Here is a 19875-nt window from a genome sequence, read left to right on the forward strand (position 1 = left end):
AAACAAAAAAAAAAAACTTCGCGAGTTGCAACTCCGTATCGAAGTGGTCGAAGAGATCTTTCCTTCTCACTCTTGATTCCGTTCCGTTCACCCGGCTGCGGTGTCCTCGTAGTTCCATGATAGCGACCGCAAGTAGCCAACAATCAGGCTAGATGAGTTATCAGAAAAGACACGCGTTCTCAACGATCGGATCGACTGACTCCCGAAGTCCTATCCGTACACGGTTCGCTTAATATTTGTTCTTAGGTGTTTCGTTCGCGTACACGAGCATGTCTAATACGACGGTATTTTAAACCGTGTGTATATACGCATGATAATGCGGGGTAAAAAGTGAAGGGAAAATATCCAGTCAACTTTGTGTAACGCGTAGACTGCAGAGGTTTGTACGTACGTACCTACGCGGCGGCCACGGGCGTTAAAAACTGACAAGGACAAATGGAGTGGGAAAATTAGTGGAAGAAATAGATTGGCCTGTGATCGAGTTCCGAGTAATTCTTCCATCACAGCGCGACGACCGGTCGTATCCATCATTTTCCTCTTCCTGGCAAAACCGTGAGCCGGGTCAAAGGGTTTAACAGTAGAGATACCTTATTCGCGTCACTAATTCCGAACCGCCGTACTCGTATGTCCAGAAGAAGACGTAACGCGATCATCAGTCACTTCTCGTTTCATCCTCGGTCAGCCCCAACGTTACGAGTCCTGGAGTCTTATACCCGCTGAATTACTATTGCCCACGCTGCAAGCGGTGTCAGCTACGGTCCGGGTAAAGCAACGAACTCACGCGAAAGGAAAAAGATGATTTTACCTGATATCGATTCGCAAGTTTTTTTTTCTAAATTTCCCCGGATATTCTACTTCTCGAGTGACTCGATGTTCGAACACCCGCATTTTTCAACTCGGATCATCGACTGGATCCGTATAGGTATGCGAACGGGCTTGTCGGAACGGGAATGACCTCAGCGTGGAACGTTCGCACGTGGCAGCTCTGATGTATTTGAATATCGGTTCACGCTAATTACACCGGGTGGGATGTACGAGTTGAGGTACAAAAAGGAATAATGACGATAGTCATTTTTTTCAAATGGGACGATGACGGGAGTCGGACTAATTAGATGTTTCGTATTACATATCCTTGGTAAGGTATGACTCGAAAAAAGTCTAACGAACTTCTCAAACCATATTCCCAGGTAGCCACAGTTGCCCGACTCAAAGGCGAGAATTTCGGATACCGTTGATCAAAAATTTGAATCAACTGGGAATCCGTTAACCGTACCTATCGATATCATTTAATGACCTTACCCCGAATCGTTTTCGGGTGCACATGTCCAACATGTCGTTCTGGTTTTGCAGTTCATGTGTGTTCTTCTGATTGATGATTTGCTGATTATTCGTATCCTTATCGTTGTTCCTTGAATTTTGTTTGTCGTTGACCACGTTCAGGTGGTTCTTCGGCAAGGGAGAGTGATGGACCCACTTCAACATGGCCGACTATGACCACATCATATGAATTCCATCGGTGCGCGATAAAGGATCAGCACTCCCCGGTCCCCTCTATGATGTAAGTTATGGTCACCGGACGCGTATTTCGCGAAGCTTCGCACAGCGAGGAATTTCAGTTCGCACCTCGTTAACGTCCGACTGTTTATTATTCACTACGTCGTACTTAACGCCGCGCTGTGGGACACAAGAGCTTCGTACGCCTCGTTGAGATTACCGGTAATAGATTATATGTTTTAATTAAGAGATGTATCGGGACGCACGCGATCGCTGGTACCTGAAAACAAGCAACGTGCGGAAAGGTAAAGTTTTGCTTTTGAGCAGGTGGAAGTCCTCCTGGTCGCGCCTTGCGATTCGTCGCCAACCTCCGTACAGTTTAAGTTTATACCCTCCTCTATATTGAAACAAACTTGGTTTGGAACGTGGTACACACGGAAGCAAGCCTCCGTAGTAAATATTAGAATCAAATTTCAAGGCTGTACAAAACCAACAACTGTAACAACGCAACCAGATACGATTGTTTGTGTTGAAAACACTAGCCCGTTTGCCGCAGTCGTGAATCATTCGGCTAAGTTATAAACAATTTGATAACGACCGTGCGATCGTCGGCGTACCACCGACCTACGGTGCAACGGATGAGTCATAGAGTAGGTAGATTGTACGTACACACGTATGTGTATAGTTACTGCGCGTAGATCTGTATACCTGTGCAGAGACGTGCCTATGGTTACGTATACGCGCGAACAGCCCGAAGGATCGCGATAACCGATTAATACGGGAGAAAAATGAAAAACGAAAACGAAAAAAGAAAAAGAAAAAAATTCCGTCTACGCGATGGATGATTAGAAAAGTGGTTCGAAGTTTTCCGTTGATATTTTTCAATCCGAGCCGCCCAACAGCTCGACATCTTGTCGCAACTATACGCGTGTACGAGTATTAAGAATTATTTATTTATCGCCAAAGGCCGCGTATAATAAGTGCGGTATATATAATGACCGCGCGAAGAATCCCGAAGACACTGTATACACTCGCGGGGTTTGCGAGCGTTTAACGTAATAAATCAACCCTTCCTCACCGCAAGATTGAAAACCTGGCGTCTTTGAACGAAGTAAATATATCGCCGCTATATATAAAACCGTCCACGTTAAACCCTCCACCGGAAGAAAATGTGTCTACCATCTTATGTACCGTAACTGTATACCTACTACGGATTCTGTCTGAAATTTGAAAAAAAATAAATAAATATATAACGAGAGAAAAATCCACTCGAGATTATCAGCGATTATAAATTACAATTTCGGTTCGATTTTTTATTTTCGTCGACCTTGCAGTCATGCCTCAAGATTATAGCGGTACGGCTGATAACCGATTACCCGATGGGTTTGCGAAATGGAATATAATAAAATGCGTTTATATCACAGCGACCTCAACCCAGATCTCTGATGCAGAATACCTTCTTTCTGTAGCCCTGTCGCTGCTAAAGCTTATAAATATACCGCACCCTGTTCACCTAGCTGCGCAAACATTGTTCACGTCGAATAGTTCCGTTGCATTGTGTTTTACGTATATATATATATAAAGAATACAAAAGAGCAAACGAAGGGAGAAGAAAGGGGAAAGAAATAAAAAGGTTGAAAACGAGCCGCGGCGGTGCACTAACTCGTTTATACGCAACCTTGGGAAGGTTGTTACGATGCCCCATTTTATTCTCATTAGGAGGACTTATCTATAGCGAAATCAATTGCGGAGCGTAGGTGTACCGTCGGTGTGTTTCAACCGATCGATCATGCCTCGAGATTCGGAACGCTCCCGTATCGGATGATTTTTCGTTTTTTTGCGTTCAGGTAAAAACGAGTTTACGTTCGGTACGGGTCACACGATCGCGCAACGAGCATTGACCAGATTGCGTTGCGCGTATCTTTATCGCGTGGCGTTGTGTGTGCGGTAGGGAGGAAAAGAGAAAAAAAAAGAAAAAAAAAAAACGGAAGTCGGCCGCACGCGGATGTTGGAAATAGCGCGCGAAACAGAGCGAGCCTCGCGAACCGGTCCAGCGGACGCGGCGCGCGCGCGCGCGTTGCACGGGATCCATTACGGCGATAATTAAACACCATTACACCGACTCTAAATGAGATATGAAACGAAATGTGAAAAATTCGCATTCGACGAACCTCCGACGTCGGATTTCCGAAGACCCGACGGAATTCGTAGTCCCGTGGATCTCGTCGATACGAACGGAGTTTCGCTGCAGTTTTTCTTACATCTACGAACTAGTGACACGGAGGACTTTCAACGTCCTCGTTGGTAGGACTTAAGTTGGCTCGATTTAGGCTCGGAGAAGCTCTTAAGAGTTCGTCTTTTCTCTAAGAGGATTATAATATGGAGACCTCAAAGTGGGACCGTGAGAGACGAGCAAAAGGAGGGCTGAGTAAGCTTCTCCTCGCCGGCTCATATTTTCTAACACGTTTTTAATGCAACGTACATCGCATCCGACTCACTGCAGCGTTTCGCTCGTCAGGTCTATGCGGCTGATGTAAATTATTTGAGTTAACGAGCGCGATTGAAAATATTTTCAATCGTTTCTTTTCAAAACGAAAAGCATACGCTGTTTGAAATTGATAAAATATTTGAATCCTTTGTTCTTCGCGGATATGAATCACCGCGTACATACGCGTAAGTGACGTACGGATGATCGTGTGTATGGGAGTTACTCAGGGGCACGTGGGGTTCGAAAGAAGCGTTGAAAAATATACACGCGACCACGGATCGTTCTCGTGAGAAACGTCGCGACGATCTTCTGTTAAAAAAAAAAAAGAAAAACCCAGCGTTACAACCTCAAACATCCTGCGCAACGTGACGAATTGTACCGGTGACACTTGTATCGATCAAAGGTCATTTTTTGATGACGTAATAGAATTTGCATTCCTATCATTCGCACGCGAGCCGCCCATTGTCTCGATTTGACAATCGAATGTATCTGTGATCGAGCTGCCACCGATTTCACGTGGATACGAATGGCGTTCGATCGGAACGAATGCAACGAATCGCGCGAAGTGAGCGTGAATTTAAAAATCGAAAGGAACTCGCCGAATATTAAAATTTATTTCTCTTATTTTTCTATCAGCTCCGCAAGGACAAACTATTCGAAGGACGTTTTGGTGCATCGACACAAAGCAGCGAGTGGCATTGCTTAGGAAGGTGTGTCATCCTTGCCGACGCGTCCTGACTTTTAACCACAACCGATTGGTCACTCGTCCGACTCGTTTGTCCGTAGTCTTCTCCTTTTTAATCTTCAAACATCGACGGAATCGCCAACGCGTTCCAATGAAAATCTACCCACCACCGATTTTAATCCACGCGAAACAATGTCACGCCGTACGCGTACATCGCAGATGGATCGAAAAACGACGCGATCCCATCTAGTCGTATCCCTGTAATAAAAGATCGGTAAAAATCGAATCCGGCTAAAATTACCAAAGAAATAGATACACAGCGCGGAAAAGTCAAACGCAGTGATTCGTGCGTGACGACCGCCGAGAACCACTATTCCCGTCAATTTCTTCTCTTATACGAGCAATAAAAAGATCAATGAGACTTTACACGGTCGTTCGTATGGCCGAGGTTCTCACCTGACGTAAAACATTGCGCCCATCCTATTATAACCTGCGTCGATATTATACTATCGTGTATCTCGTTTTATATTATATATATTATACACATTCGCCGCCTGCAGTGATAAAATTACCTCCGCATAGCACCTTGTATCCTATAAGCTCCGTAAATCGTTCGAGATAAATGAAACGAATGACAAGCAAAAAAAAAAAATAAAAAATAAACAAAAATAAACAAAAATAAAGAATACGCCAAAGAAAATCAATTCAACGAGTATAATGATGATGTTTTTAGAAGACGTCAATCGTTTTCTATTGTAACTTGGAACGAACCGTTAGTCGTCGATGTAATGAACGTTTTCGATCACGATATTTCACACGAAAGGATCGCCGCGGCGGCGGCGGCGGCGCTGGTAAAAAAACAAAGGAGAGAAAAAGAAGGCATCGATCAATCCTCATTACTATCGTCCGTACGCGGTTGAAATTGATAAGCCAGAAATTTTCGGTAAATGAAAATCTTCAATAAAAATAGATATATACGCAAATTAACGTCCGATGAATCCATTATCTAGAAACGGTTACATAACGGCTGTCCGCTCGGGTACTATTCGCCTGGGTATCTATACGGTGTGCGGGTATAATACATACGTTTCTGTTGCTCGAGCATGAAGCATATAACAGCATTATGATCGCAAATGGACGTCGTACTGTTAGCTACTATAATACCTGACACATAGCCTCGAGCGTAAAGATTCTCTTCCGTCTCGTGTTGAAGAAGATTTCAGAAATTCTATAACCGTCGACCGCATAAATTCTACCGTCTTTTCACGAGCATACGTCACCGTTCGTTTCTACATTTGAATCGAACGAAAAAACAAGAAAAAAAAAACAAAAATCAACACTCTTAAAAACGGTTCACGAGTCTACTTGTACATACTTGTGTATACCTTCCTCAAGACGGTTCGCAAATATTTGCACGATGTCAAGAGGCGTAATTTATTTTTACACACGACCGCGTTATCAGAGGTGAGAACAAATAATACCTCGACGATAATGAAAAAATCTGAAAAATTAATGGAAAAAAGTAAGCGTTGCAGATGTTGTTTCGAGGAGAAAATTGCGCGGATAAGAGAAGCTGAGGACATGGGGGGAGGGGCAAAAAAAAAAAAACAAGCGTTTAGAGATCACGTCGCGAATATTTCGCATTCCGTGTCGTGAGCCATGGGTACCAGTACGCGAGGCTGTATACGGGGGTTTACTGTTATTATCGAACCGCGATGCACGTTAAGCAAGGGACAATTGTCGAGAGGAGGTATAGAGGAAGCTGGTAGCAAGAGGCGCGTGTTTGTAAGCATTTGTAAGCGTTTTAGCGGATGGCCTCCGCAATAGCCACGCTTTCTAGCCACAGGAAACCGAACCTCCGTTTTTTGTGCACTCGGACAACCGGGTACTACATGGGTACGGCTCTTTTATGATATTACAATTATTCTATTCGGGCGAACCGCGCGCGATCGGAATCTACGGTTCGCTTTTCACCGTGGAAACAAACCATGGAATTCTGCCGAACCAACGATACTTGACGCGCACGGCGAATATCGTCCTTTTGTTTCGACGCGATATGGACCAAGCTCGCCCGTAACGCGAATACCTCTCCGTTTCGGCGAAGGGTTACGAAAAGCGTGATAAAATATTTTTCGTCAACAGCAGAGAGCGTTCGCAATATCGGTCGATGTGAATTCTCGATACCTATGCATGATCTAGTCACATGTCCATCTGCGTACCTATACTAGATCCCGTGAAAGTTTTTCCATACATGGTAATATGATTTTATAATCGGTCAATGGCGCCGTTTGACGTAACAGCTGTTTCTATATTCGATCGTATTATACCAACGATGTTACACGAGCGGTATATAGTAATGGAAATTACTTTATTATCGCGAGTAATTTTTACGGGTAATTATCATTTATTTCTATTACTTCCGTCATCGCGACACACGATCTCCGAACGCTGCAAGATTTTCGATTTAGAAATAAGAGGATGAAAAGAAAGATTCATTCATGAGTGTGATTCATTTTTCTGTGAACTTTTCTCACGGCGCTGTGGGTATTGTACAGTATCCGTAAGCGATTTACCAGCGTGACAATTACAGCGTAAAGAGAAGAGAAATAAGAAAATAAAAAAATGGACAAAAAAAAAAAAAAAACACAAATCTACTCCTCGTTACAGACGATCGATTCTAAGAGAAAAAGAAGCTATCCCGCGATGAGAAAGAAGCTGCTGCAGCAGACGCTCCGCTGGTACAGGAGAATGATGGAATTCGATATAATTCCCGGTTCAATTTGAACACGTAGTCTACATCTGGATGTAGTGTTATATGTGTACGCAGGTGTGCGTACATACGTACGTATATGGTGGTATACCTCTATATACCGAGTCGAGACTAACTGTATATAGACTAGAGTTCAGGAAACCGCGCGTCCGCTGGACTTGACAGTTCTACAACTTCCGGTTACTACAAAGGCGCAAGAAGACCGGATTAAGAACAGCATGAGTGTTCACTCACTGCACCTTGTAGCCTTAATTCAGACTAAAAGCTTACACGATATAGTATAAGATAAACCAAGTTTGTTTCAATTTTAGGAGGAAAAGAGAATGAAAAAAGGTATCAATGGGTCTGCTCGGCGTCGATTGTATCCGAAATTAACCGATAATCCGATAGAATTTTGAATATTCTCAATTCTGCCAAAATGTTCTTCGCAAGCTTACGGGTTGAGAAAAAAGCAATAAAATTTAATTTTTTGCGAATCAACCGATCATCGTTTTCGCATTGTCCAATCAGATTCATTCCCACGGTAATTAATTACCCCGATAATCACCACTCTACCTGCATTGATTTACACCAAAGAAAAAAAAAATTATCACCACCGATCGAGGTCCAATTAAATGAATGCTGAAATTAAATACCGATAAGGTATCGCGTTCGGTCGCGATGACACTTGTTCACAAACTTATAACAATTTCACATCAACAAATTGATTGTAACGAAAAAAATCAATCAATCATTCAACACGCACGCACCACACGTTATTAATTTCATAAATCTCGACGTTCGACTGTCCGTTTCTTTTTTTGAATTTTTTTAATTTCAATACAAATTTCACAATGCACTTCGTACTGATGTAGAAAAAAAAAAAAGTCTGTACGTGTATCGTATGAATTGATTAATTAACGACGAGTAGGAAAAAAAATTTTTCAACGATTAATTTTATCGAAAATTGTGCGAGAAGAAATGAACGAAAGAAACTCGAGAAGAGGAGAAAGAAAAGAAGAAAAAAAAGTAGAAAAAGTAGGCGATCGGTGTCGGAGGAGTGATGGATTGTCAGTGGCACATGGCGATCGATGGGAAAAGCGTGGCTACTCGGTGATCGCGATCCTGACTCTACATACTCGTGTCCCGCCGTGGACCACAGATGCGACTGGCAACTCCGTGGCATGGCCACCGGGCGGGCGCCTTCGAGTGAGAGGGACGTCTCCTGCCTCCTGGACAGAGGAGGGACAACGGACATCGGACAACGCGGACAACGCGGACAACGCGGACAACGAACAACGAACGTCGGCAACGACGGTGACTCAAGGAACAGAAGAAGACACGATCGACCGGTAGCCAAACGATGCTCGGGAGTAAATTGCAGTACAAGCACTCGAGATAACGACTTCTTCCATGTTTACCGTTTCGCTGTTTGCTTACGCCATTGATCCTCCAACTCCGCGTTACACAGAGCGGATAGGATAACACATCCGTTGGAGATCTCTTCCTCCACCCCGGCGACGAAGCGTGATTGAACTTACGTTGATAATTCATAAACGCCTCACACGGGATCTCTCCAGTCCATTGCGTGATTGCGTGAGTTTTAATGGACGATGTTACGCTCGTACGTCTATTTCGGACGTCACATCGGCTGTCCGTATTGAAGGGTGCAAAAAAAAAAAAAAAAAGGAAAAAAAGAAGATGGGTCCGAGGTGTTCGCATCGCTACTCATTATAGATGCTTTGATAATTTTCGGTGTACGCGCTGCGTGTACACGTATATGAAAAATACCGACACATTTCTTTTTTTTTTTTTTTTTTTTCTCTCCGAGGAAGATTATGTTTCGGATCTCTAATGAATCGATCGAAAGGATTAGCATCGAAATAAGGATCGTCAGTCAAGGTCTGACAAGGTTTTGAATAATTCAGATAAGATCTGATAAGATATGAGGATAATATGTAGAAATTTTTTTTTTTCCTCACATTTCTGCGTAATCCAGGTGCCAATTACATATTGCTGGCAGCATAACGCGCCGTCAGGAATGCGGTGGCATGGAAGAGAAAAGAGCAAATGTTTGTCATCGTCAAATACTTGCCAAGTCTCATTGTCGCTGAATTCCAGCAAATGAAATCGTGGCTAATTATAATATCGCGATACACGTGTAAGTTCGTGCATGTAAGTATATGTGTACGCGTGCATTACAACTATTTACCTCCTATATCGGCTGTTCTGGTTCTGGAACGTCGAATTTTCAAAACTATTGATGTATCGATCGTTAAACTTATTGGGGCCCGGATATCGGACGAATAAACAATCGGTCCGCCGTGCCCAAAAACCATTTAACATCCGCCCACGTAATAGTTTGAAAATTTAAACGATTTTAACTCCAGTTCGCAGGCGTTGTGGCCGGCCTCCTCAGACTGGGTAAGTAATTTGTATCAAATTATATAAGATTAGTTGATTAAACGGTGCGAAGGTGGTCCACCTATACACAATTCGAACAAGTTTCTCTTTCTCAATCGATTCTAATCACCGTTTTTCAATCGTCAATTTGCATACAATTATCACGGTGCGACGATTGTGACCAATGAATTTATGGTAGCGATAATTTTCACTCGATCGGTAGGGAAATTTTCCAAACAAAAACGAGGAACTTTATGAAATGATTTTTCTTACCTACCTTGTTGGATATTGAGTAACATAATTATCGGAAGGTATACTCGAAGGCGTTATGTAAATTATCTCAGGGCTCACACTGTCGGGTAAACGTCGAACAAATCGCCCCATCATCGTTCAAAAGATAACTGTAACCACAACTCATTAAATTCACTAACTAGCATATCGAACGACTTCTGACTGAGAAGTGGGGAGGAGAAACAAGTAATTAACATCACATTCCACCTGTACGTACCAATATCTGATTCAATTAGGCCATATTCGATTCACTTATCAAAGTACATCAGAGTACGAAGGGTTACGAACGATTTTAATTTTGGCTCCAAGGTCGGGAAAAATCTTGATTTGGGGCAAAAAATGAAGAATTTTTAAAATTGATTGTAGGACAATGGTAGCCCACTCGTTTTTTGAATAAATAATTAATCAAGTGGGGTACTTTCAGCAAAAAAAAATTTTCTACCTAATGATTGATCGATCGATTACATGAGTAGATGATTTTGGCTTTCACATTTGGATTTCTCAGCTGATTATGTGTGAGATTACTTTTGAAGAACCAATAAAAAATTCGATTTTTGAGCGAAAAATAAATCATTCTTTTTATTGAGTTTAATATGCTTTTCTGACGTATTTTGATCTCAAGAATCCAAATCTGGAAGAAAAATTGATCTATCTCTAAAATTTACCGAGTTATCGCCAATTTTCACCTTTTTGGGGTCAAAAATAAAAAATTGATTTTTTAGTCTATCTTAATGTAATTTGAGCTCAGGAATCCGAATCTGGAAGAAAAATTGAGCTATCTTCAAAAATGACCGAGTTATCCCCATTTTTTCGCATTTTTTTGCATAAATTTGAGGATATCTCGAAGGGAAAAAATCATAGCTCAATTTGGACAACGGATTCGTGTTCCTGAGGTCAAAATACATAAGAAAAGTGCCATACGATCAATTTTTAAAAATGAAAATTTTTGGTCAAATTTTGAGATTTTTCCAAGGGGTACCCCTTACGATTTTTTCAAATTTTGACAAAAAATTTTTATTTTTTAAAATTGATCGTATGGCACTTTTCTTATGTATTTTGACCTCAGAAACACGAATCCGTTGTCCAAATTGAGCTGCGATTTTTTCCCTTCGAGATATCCTCAAATTTATGCAAAAAAATGCGAAAAAATGGGGATAACTCGGTCATTTTTGAAGATAGCTCAATTTTTCTTCCAGATTCGGATTCCTGAGCTCAAATTACATTAAGATAGACTAAAAAATCAATTTTTTATTTTTGACCCCAAAAAGGTGAAAATTGGCGATAACTCGGTAAATTTTAGAGATAGATCAATTTTTCTTCCAGATTTGGATTTCTGAGATCAAAATACGTCAGAAAAGCATATTAAACTCAATAAAAAGAATGTCGATTCCTGATCCCAAAATCGCAAAGTATCATGAGCTTCTTTCCGGATTGCCATTATATGAAATTAAAGTAATTGCACAATTCAATGCAAGTAGGAGTTAAACATCCGATCAAACAACATAGAGGATAGGAGCGAAAGAGATTCGAGTTTGAATTGAGCTGTAACAAAACAGAAAGTCAAATATAATATAAAATCAGCCCACGTTTTTATTATTAATTTACCGATCACCATGGCCGAGTCGTATAATATAAATCAGAATTATATAGCCCGAAAGTCTTAATAAACATGTGAACATGGTTTGATTTGAATCGGTTCCATGTTCACAGTGAGTGGATGTATACTTATAGTTGAAAGTTACATTTAATTGGAACTGAACATATTTTTTTCCGTCCAAACGTCGTAGTTCTTTAAACCTGCTCTAATGATTATCGAATCTAGAATGTCATTAAGCTACAGTGACTCTATACTAAATTACTGCTTAATTATTTCTGTCAATCCCCACATCGACCAATACGATTATGAATCATTATCGATCTGCTGCATATATCATAGCTAATACCAGGGCAGAAATGAAGTAACTTCTTATATCAGAAAACCATACACGATCAACCGTTTCCATCGAGGCGTATGTATGCACACGAGGCCGATATTCAACATATGAGAAATGCATTTCGTTAATAATCATCTGATATATTATATACAATCGCGTACTATATATATACAGGTATGTAATTAGACACGCTTCTGCGCCCAGATGTGATATAAAATATACCGTATAGACTGCAGCAAAACGCGCAAAGTATTTCAGGGTATTTCACAGCCGGATAATTAATGAATCCTCCGTAGCTGTCGCCTGTGCAGATATATAAAATCGCATCATTGCCGGCTGATGGTAAAAATAAAAAAAATACGGTAATTACTTTAAAAAAGGGGGAAATCGCTAATTTACTACTCATGTGATAACGATTGGAAGAACGAATGATCTAGCAATTCTGTTTGCTTAACCTCGTAAGATCTACTTCCTAATTTCAGGTAAACTCTCGGACGTTGAGAAACAAAAATGAGATGCTACGGTAAATCGGTTCACTTATCGGAACTACCCTACTCCTGTTTTTCTGCGACTGATCATCGTAAAAATACTTCTATCATACGAGTGGTAACGGACAGAGGTGTGAAAAACGACAAAGTGGAGGCAATCCGTCTCACTCCGCCAATTAAATACCTCCGGCAAAGGTGCGGGAACGTGTATAATGCGCGTACAAACGTACATATATACATTTATTTAGATATTTATACCGGCGTAATATACATACACCCATGTAGCGCGGGTACACGTATAGCGAATAATATTTTCCGTGTATCGAAGGTGGTATGATTAATGGATACCTTAACACGCGGCTCGCTCTACAACGCGCGCCGGAAATAACTAAATAAATAAATAAATAAATAAATAAAGGAGAAGAGAAATAGAAGAAAAAAATTGGAAACAAGTAAAGGTGTATAATATGCGCGAGTACCGCTAGAATATCACATCGCATTTAACTCGCAGGTATTGCTGAATGGAAATAACGCCGTACATCGCGCGGTATTACAAACGCCGCTTGTTCAAATACATTTATTTCTTTCTCTCGAATAATTCACAGATTTGCATTGCAAATTTCGACCGAACTAGCTAACCAAATAATTTATATATCGCTGTACCAGTGAATCGTGTATTTGACGTACGTACGTGTAGCGATGTACAATTTTTTCATTTTATTCGAACAGAAGAATCGCTACTCTGCGGTCGCAGGCTTGACAAGATATTATAGGTCATAAGTTTTTTTCTCCAATACGTTCGTTAGACGACTCGCGACAACGAAATCAAGTTAAACTAAAGAAAGTAAAATTGACGGATCAGTTTTTCAAGTCCTTTCCGTTCGATCGTTCGATCGATAATCCGGAGAGAAAATCGTAATTATTCCTTGTATAACGACCCTGTTTTATAAACTCGATAAACTACGACAAATTTCTCGGTTTATTACAGTATAGCAACGTTCGCCGCGCGCTGTGGACTGATGAATTATGTACGGATAAAAACAAGTCGCTATCACGTATCAGAAAAAGATTCAGAAGACCGAAGTAGAAACTGTAATGAAATTGCTAATGAGCGGCTATTAAATGGAGTTCAAGCACCTCCGATGATCTCGCTGCAGATATATAAAAATATCGACTTTACCGGAACAATTTATTTCCAGATAAATAGATTCCCGATTCAAAGTCGAAAATTAAGTATAATGACCGAATGGGACTGCCGGTGTTGTACGACGTCTCGAAATTTCTCTGAACGTACGTTATTTCGATTTTTTATTTCACTTTTATTCCCCTCAGAAAAAAAAGATCGGCATTTTTACATTTAACCGGTCAATTAATTGCATAATTAATTACACCCGGCTAAATGTCGATTTTCTTTCGGATTCTTTTTTTACCAACATCTTCTTGTCACTCGATTAATAACCACTGTCGCGGCGAACACTGTTATTCATTTCGTAACCAAAATTACCTGAAAATTTTAGAGTCGAAAAATCCTCAGCTATAAAACGTCGCGATCTTGAAACTATTTTCAAGTTCGACTCATTTTGCTCATAAATCAGCCTCCTCCAATTTTTCTGGTGGGCCGATTTTTAATGAACAGGTTTTTTTTTTTTCTACTTTTTTCTTCGGGAAAATGTTCGTCACAATGATCTCCGTATTTTCAAGATCGTCAAAAACCGTATGACAGCAAAAAAGTGGGGGCTTTGAAAATCAGCTTTTCTCCCTCACCGGTCTCGCTACATATGATAACCCGTGTCATCGGAGTTAACGAAGCTTCGGGATCGAAATACCGATCCCGCCAGACGGGGATGTAATAATTCAACCTTGGAAGGTTTTCTGGAAGCATTTCGTCCGCGTATGGCGAGACCTGCATTGGTCCAGCTGACCGAGGCGCGGCGGCGGAGACGCTGGTGCACGAGGAGAGAGGAAATCTCGATGTTTCACCGCTGGGAATAACGAGCAAAAGAAGGGGACCAGAGCGATAACGGTAATCCCTACCGCTATATAATCGGGAGAGTTCGGATATGGCGCGTTGAGCTTCACCGAGACACGTAGCTTCCGAAGGATTAGCCGATGACGAGCTGTCGCACGGTCAAGTCGTGCTCATCTCGCATGCCCTCGAATTATTCCACGCACATCCTCAATTCACGTCGAGTCTTCGTGACCGCTGCACGAACGAAAAAATCGCCAAATTTCCGCTAATCGCAAATTTCTATCGAGAGTAAAATTTACGACCGACGATCGGATTCCTGCAGCAGGTACGACGTGGTGCAGCGGGTTATTCTGTTTGATCGATAACAGCAGGTAGTTGATTTAATGTACATACCTATGTGAGTACGAAGGGGCCGTCGTACGTGTATAATTTTCCTCCTCTGAGTTTGACAAACAATGCTAATTTAATATAATCGCAACGGGGTAGTAAATTATTACGTTTTATAATAATTAAAAATTAGATCCAATTAGGCGCAGGTAAAATGCAAACATAGAAGAAAAGAAAAGGAAAAATAAAAAAAAAAAAAAAAATTAATTAGCTGTTGCAAATTACACGGGTTCATATTATGCATGGTATATATTTATTTATTATTTATGAGCGTAGATACTGTACCAGAACTCGATGCGTTATGAGGAATAAAAAGCATGACTGTAATATTAGATTCATCTATCAAAAGTACCGTCTTGATAATCGCGCGCGGAAATAATTATTTCCTCATGTATTGATTTTTCTTTTCCTCTTTTCTCACTCTCTCTCTCTCGCTCTCTCTCTGATCTTTCTACGATATCTAAATGATTCGCTACAGGTAATGGCCGATGTATGCGCTATAGTATAATGTACGATAACTGGATTTTTGTCTTTGTATATAACTGTAAAAGTTATCATCAATGAGCAGAGTCTTTAAATTCGTCTAGACGATGGAAAATAAACGATAACGAAATGCGATCAGGTCATCAGATATACTTGTTCAACGCCATGATAATACGTTTAATAATTTCTATTATTCCTTCTTCGAAACTCACGTTCTCCGGTCACCACGCCCATTTTATAATTACCGATTGATTTATCGTAATTGCTGGAATCATCTCCGATGTTACGATTGCGTCATCGATACTCTACTCGATGTATAACTGGAATATAAGCCCTCCAGTATCAATGAACTGTTATGGTATAATCGAATTATCCTAGGCCAAAACTTAGTCTATTATAAAACTGTTTAGAAAAGAACGGGGATGGAAATATCTACGGAAAATTCGGTAAAGTTAAAAAGAAAAGACGTTCAGTTTGATAATTTTGAATTCGAATTATTTTTATCGATAACTTTTCTGTGTAGTAGAGCATTGGGAGATACACATTTACCTAGGTGTACCTCGTAGAGTTCAGCGATTTTTCTAACCGATAAACTGGGCGAGTCTCCGCGTCGTCATTCCATCCAGTTTTGAGACCGTTATAACCAATTGCTCGGATTCATATCCGGTTGAAAAAATACGTCGTTGATCCGATCTGGACGAAACTATAAGTGTATCGTACGTAGCAATAATGAATTTTTCAAAAGTAACGAAACTAAATTCCAACGGTTCGCGGTGAAACGGTGATTTTTCTTTTCTTTTTTTTTTTTTGCTCTCCTCGTTTCTTCTTTTGCTTTCATTTTTTTCTCACCAGCAGCCCGCAGAAATTTACATTACGTGTAGTATTCGCATACTACACAACGATTCACGCGGAGGTTGCAACTAATTAAGATTGGAAAGCGGTGCAAGGTCAGCTCGTCCTTGAGGCGATTTGTATAATGTGTATAAAGATACGACATATTATCAGTTATATTCGTACGTCCTCAACGGTTGACCGCTTAAGCGTGTCACTGCGGACCAAAAAAAAAAGAAAAACAAATGAAACCAGTAAAAAAATTAAAATAAGTAATAATAAACGAAAAGAGAGTCTATGTAATTTTACAACACGACGAAGATAAAATTATAACGCCTCAGAAATACCATCGATTAACATCTCCTCGTATCCCTCCGGATATTCGAACGACAACGGGTGTGCAGTGTTATCGCACGTATCGCGGTTACGAGACGAAATTAGAAATTACGATGGAAATATCTTGTTTCCTCCCAGCCGATTCTCTTGAAAAAATATTTGTATAACGATATCCACCGTGCACGCGTGCCCCATTCGTTCCGTTTACACGGGTCGAAATCACGCGATGTCTTCAATTAAATTATTATTTTTTTTTTTTTAGTTTCCGTGAAGTTATTTTTCATCATCACGTCCCACTCCTTGTTTCAGGGGGAACATTTTATTATTTTCGTGCAATAGCTAGCTATAGGTGGTACCCGCGCCCCGGGCGTCGATCGTTCGACTCGAGCGGAATGCGGCCACGTCGGAGAAGACGCCAAGAGATCGAGGCTTCCTCGGAGCGAAGCAGTCGAGACTCGATGGGCTACTATCGACGTCGTCACTAGGTCATCGTTCGTTCGAATCACTCGGACTGTTTCCGTATAACGTTGCTTGCACCTCGCCAACTCCTGGAAAACTTGCTCACGTCTCGCCTATCGCTTCAAAATGGGCTTGGCCAACGCCACGGAATGTCCTCTACCTTCCGACAAAAAAGTCATACCGCAGCGCGATCCACTCGGCGTTGACGCTCTCGACGATCTCGACGTACGCGAGATAAATACTATATATACATCGGACATTCCGTGCCAAATTACCTACCCCGCAGTCTGCCGTCCGACCGCATCTATGACGCCGTCTCCCTCTTTTTTCTCACCCTCCGTTACGCGATGTAACAGCCCTGTCCTGAATTTTCGCAATTTTTCTTCTGAAAAATCAGGAAAAATAAATCAAGTCTCTTCGTACCCCGTGATGGGGTACGTGACGGTTTCCGTACAGCTATACTGTAACCTGTGCAGATATTCATTTCTATTCAGTGGAATTAATTATTCTATTTTCCGTTTCGTCCGGATAAGCAGCCGCAGTAGGTAATATCCCTATACGAGGTATTAAATTATATAGAGGGATAGAATTATACGCGGCGATTGCAAGGGATACGGGTATATCTGCGCGGTGGGAAAGTAGAAGTTCCGCAGCATCTCGAGGTTCCTCATTCGAATAGCTTCGGGGGCTGCCGTTGGACGTTGCAGTAGCCGGTGCACCAGAAGAGAAAACGGTTGACACGTGATACCGCGCTAACGTAGGTACGAACGGACGGACGAACGGACGCATGCGACGAGCGGGTGAAGATTTTCTGCATAATGTATTATAACTACCTGCGAACGTACGCGTTGGCAACAGGTTGCTCGTTGGATAGATTGCTTTCGCGAACGTACGTTGGAAATTTTCTAACTATCCAATAACTCGACGCGTCCGCGTGTTACCTATTCAGAAGGCCTGCATCGTTAGAGTCGTAGATATTGATATCCGATCTCGGAATGTCCGCCGATCGATTCCTCGAGTATTCGGTTCCGTTCAAACGCTGCGGAATTTCGTCAATTAAGAAAGCAGTGAAAGTGGAGTTGATCTGTAAAAAGACGGTCGATTGATTGGTAAAATGTTACATCGTATCGTTGCACGTATGGACCCTGTAAAACTTTTCGAAACAACTCGAAAGTTTTCAGTCGGCGAACGACGATGAAAAATTTATTCATCGTTCATACGTCCGAAATTCGCGCACGTTATACCTGGGGCTGAAACTAGGGTTCGGGTGGCGATTAAATTCATATTTGAATCTACTTGCGGATGATTTCGCCGCATGATTCGTGAATTTTCTAACCACGTTGATAATTTTCCGCAGCCTGTGATGTTACAAAGTCCCAGCTCGCTTTGTATCAAATTATCAAATTGCACGTTAGCTGCAGAGCAGAGATGTGATTGTCGAGGATGAAACGACGATATCGTATGTACATATGTATGTACGTGAGTAGTTATGGTCATTGACGCGGATCGGGGGGTATATGTATGTATATCTAGCGGAAGTTTTCGATCGGCCATCGCCGCATCGGTGCCATGCGATTTGAGAAATCGAGAACGTTTCGCTCACGTACGAAAGAGGCGGCCGGCTGATCTCCGCGGAATCGTGAGTTGCAATTGAAGATGATGCCGTGACGTTCGTAGAAGTTGAAAGTTTCGCGTGTTTAGAAATTCTTTGAATCTTACGTAACACGATATTGGCGCACAACTGGATAGGCTTTTCGCCTCGCGACGCGTATCATCCGCTCCCTGCGTTCGACGTTATCCTTGCAATTATATCATCGCGCACGCATGACGTGGTGCACGCATCGAATTTCGGACCTGAATACCGTCGTTGATCATTGATTGAAAAATACGCGGAGACATCTATTTCCTACATATATACAGGGAAGGAATAAGCGGCGACCAATTGCAGCGTATTTATCGTTTTTAAAATCCACGTTTATACGTGTACGGTGAAGTAGGACTTGGAACTAATTACGAAGATCAAGATATGCAAAGACGCACCTGCGGCGGGATCACGAGCGTACCCCGACGTCTGATCCCGCGGCTGCAGCAGCAGCAGCAGCAGCAGCAGCATCGATGTCTAATGAGTATCGCTACCGAGCCGTACGTACGCACAGCTGAAAAAAAAACAATCAAAACTGCTGGACGCGCAGCCCATCAGCCATCTTGGTCTCTTTCTGCACGGGGTAGCTTGTTCAGTTCCTGACGCAGTTCCTACGTCTCCTGCTGTTACCGGCGCAATTTACGTTAGGGGGGGCCGTAATCTGTGGACTGCAGCGGCAGTGGCAAGGCTTCCTCAATTATTACCACGGAATTTTCTCTCCTCAGATTTGCGACCGTCGATTTCAGATTTCACCTCTTTACACGTACGTGTGTGCCAATATCGGTGCGCACACAGTCACCGCGACCGCGCGGAATAAAGAACGATCTCCCGATCGACCGAATGACGAGAGTCAACGTCCGAACGCCTTGGGACTTCTCCGTAATTCCGGGCAATTTTCAACGGCTCTTTTCATCGGCCCACGTACACGCGACGCGCGCGAGACAATCTTCGAGCATTCTTTTCCACGCCTCTGGTTTATTTCGAAGAAATTCTTTGCCCTCGTCGAACGATATACCTTCCGAACGGGGGAGTGAGGAGGTGGAAATGTTATCGGGAAAACGGTCGAGTATCTGCTTGACGACCGTTAATGGGATGTCCGTACATATGTTCATTTGGCGTGTGCTTAGCATGTGTGTACGTGTACCTACGAGTCCGCGGTGTGAATGATGAATATTGTGGCTGACTTATAAGCGCGCGATAGTCACACCGGGTTTGTAATTAAGTCCGATATGAGTT

At 41.9% G+C, this 19875-nt stretch overlaps 1 protein-coding gene and 1 long non-coding RNA gene across 5 annotated transcripts in view; both read right to left on the reverse strand.

Moving 5' to 3' along the window:
• LOC105687038 (rhophilin-2) overlaps positions 1 to 19875 on the reverse strand; it is a 52157-nt gene that overhangs the window by 20379 nt on the left and 11903 nt on the right. The window contains exons 1-2 of one of the 4 annotated variants that reach the window (XM_012402361.3): positions 8073 to 8580; positions 1300 to 1774 (exon numbers count right to left, since the gene is read on the reverse strand). The exons of 2 other annotated variants lie outside the window; for them this stretch is intronic. In XM_012402361.3, the coding sequence (XP_012257784.2) occupies positions 1300 to 1482 (183 nt within the window). In that variant the 5' untranslated portion in view covers positions 1483 to 1774; positions 8073 to 8580. Of the gene's footprint in view, positions 1 to 1299; positions 1775 to 7992; positions 8581 to 19875 lie in introns of those variants that run through there. One more of the 4 variants, XM_012402352.3, reaches the window with a different exon arrangement.
• LOC125499941 lies at positions 9936 to 12154 on the reverse strand. Its single transcript, XR_007277033.1, has 3 exons — positions 11697 to 12154; positions 10328 to 10431; positions 9936 to 10220 (listed from the first exon to the last, which is right to left on the reverse strand). It is a non-coding gene; the product is annotated as an uncharacterized LOC125499941 (long non-coding RNA).

The sequence above is a fragment of the Athalia rosae genome, chromosome 2, assembly GCF_917208135.1.
Source record: "Athalia rosae chromosome 2, iyAthRosa1.1, whole genome shotgun sequence".
Classification (NCBI taxonomy): Eukaryota; Metazoa; Arthropoda; class Insecta; order Hymenoptera; family Athaliidae; genus Athalia; species Athalia rosae.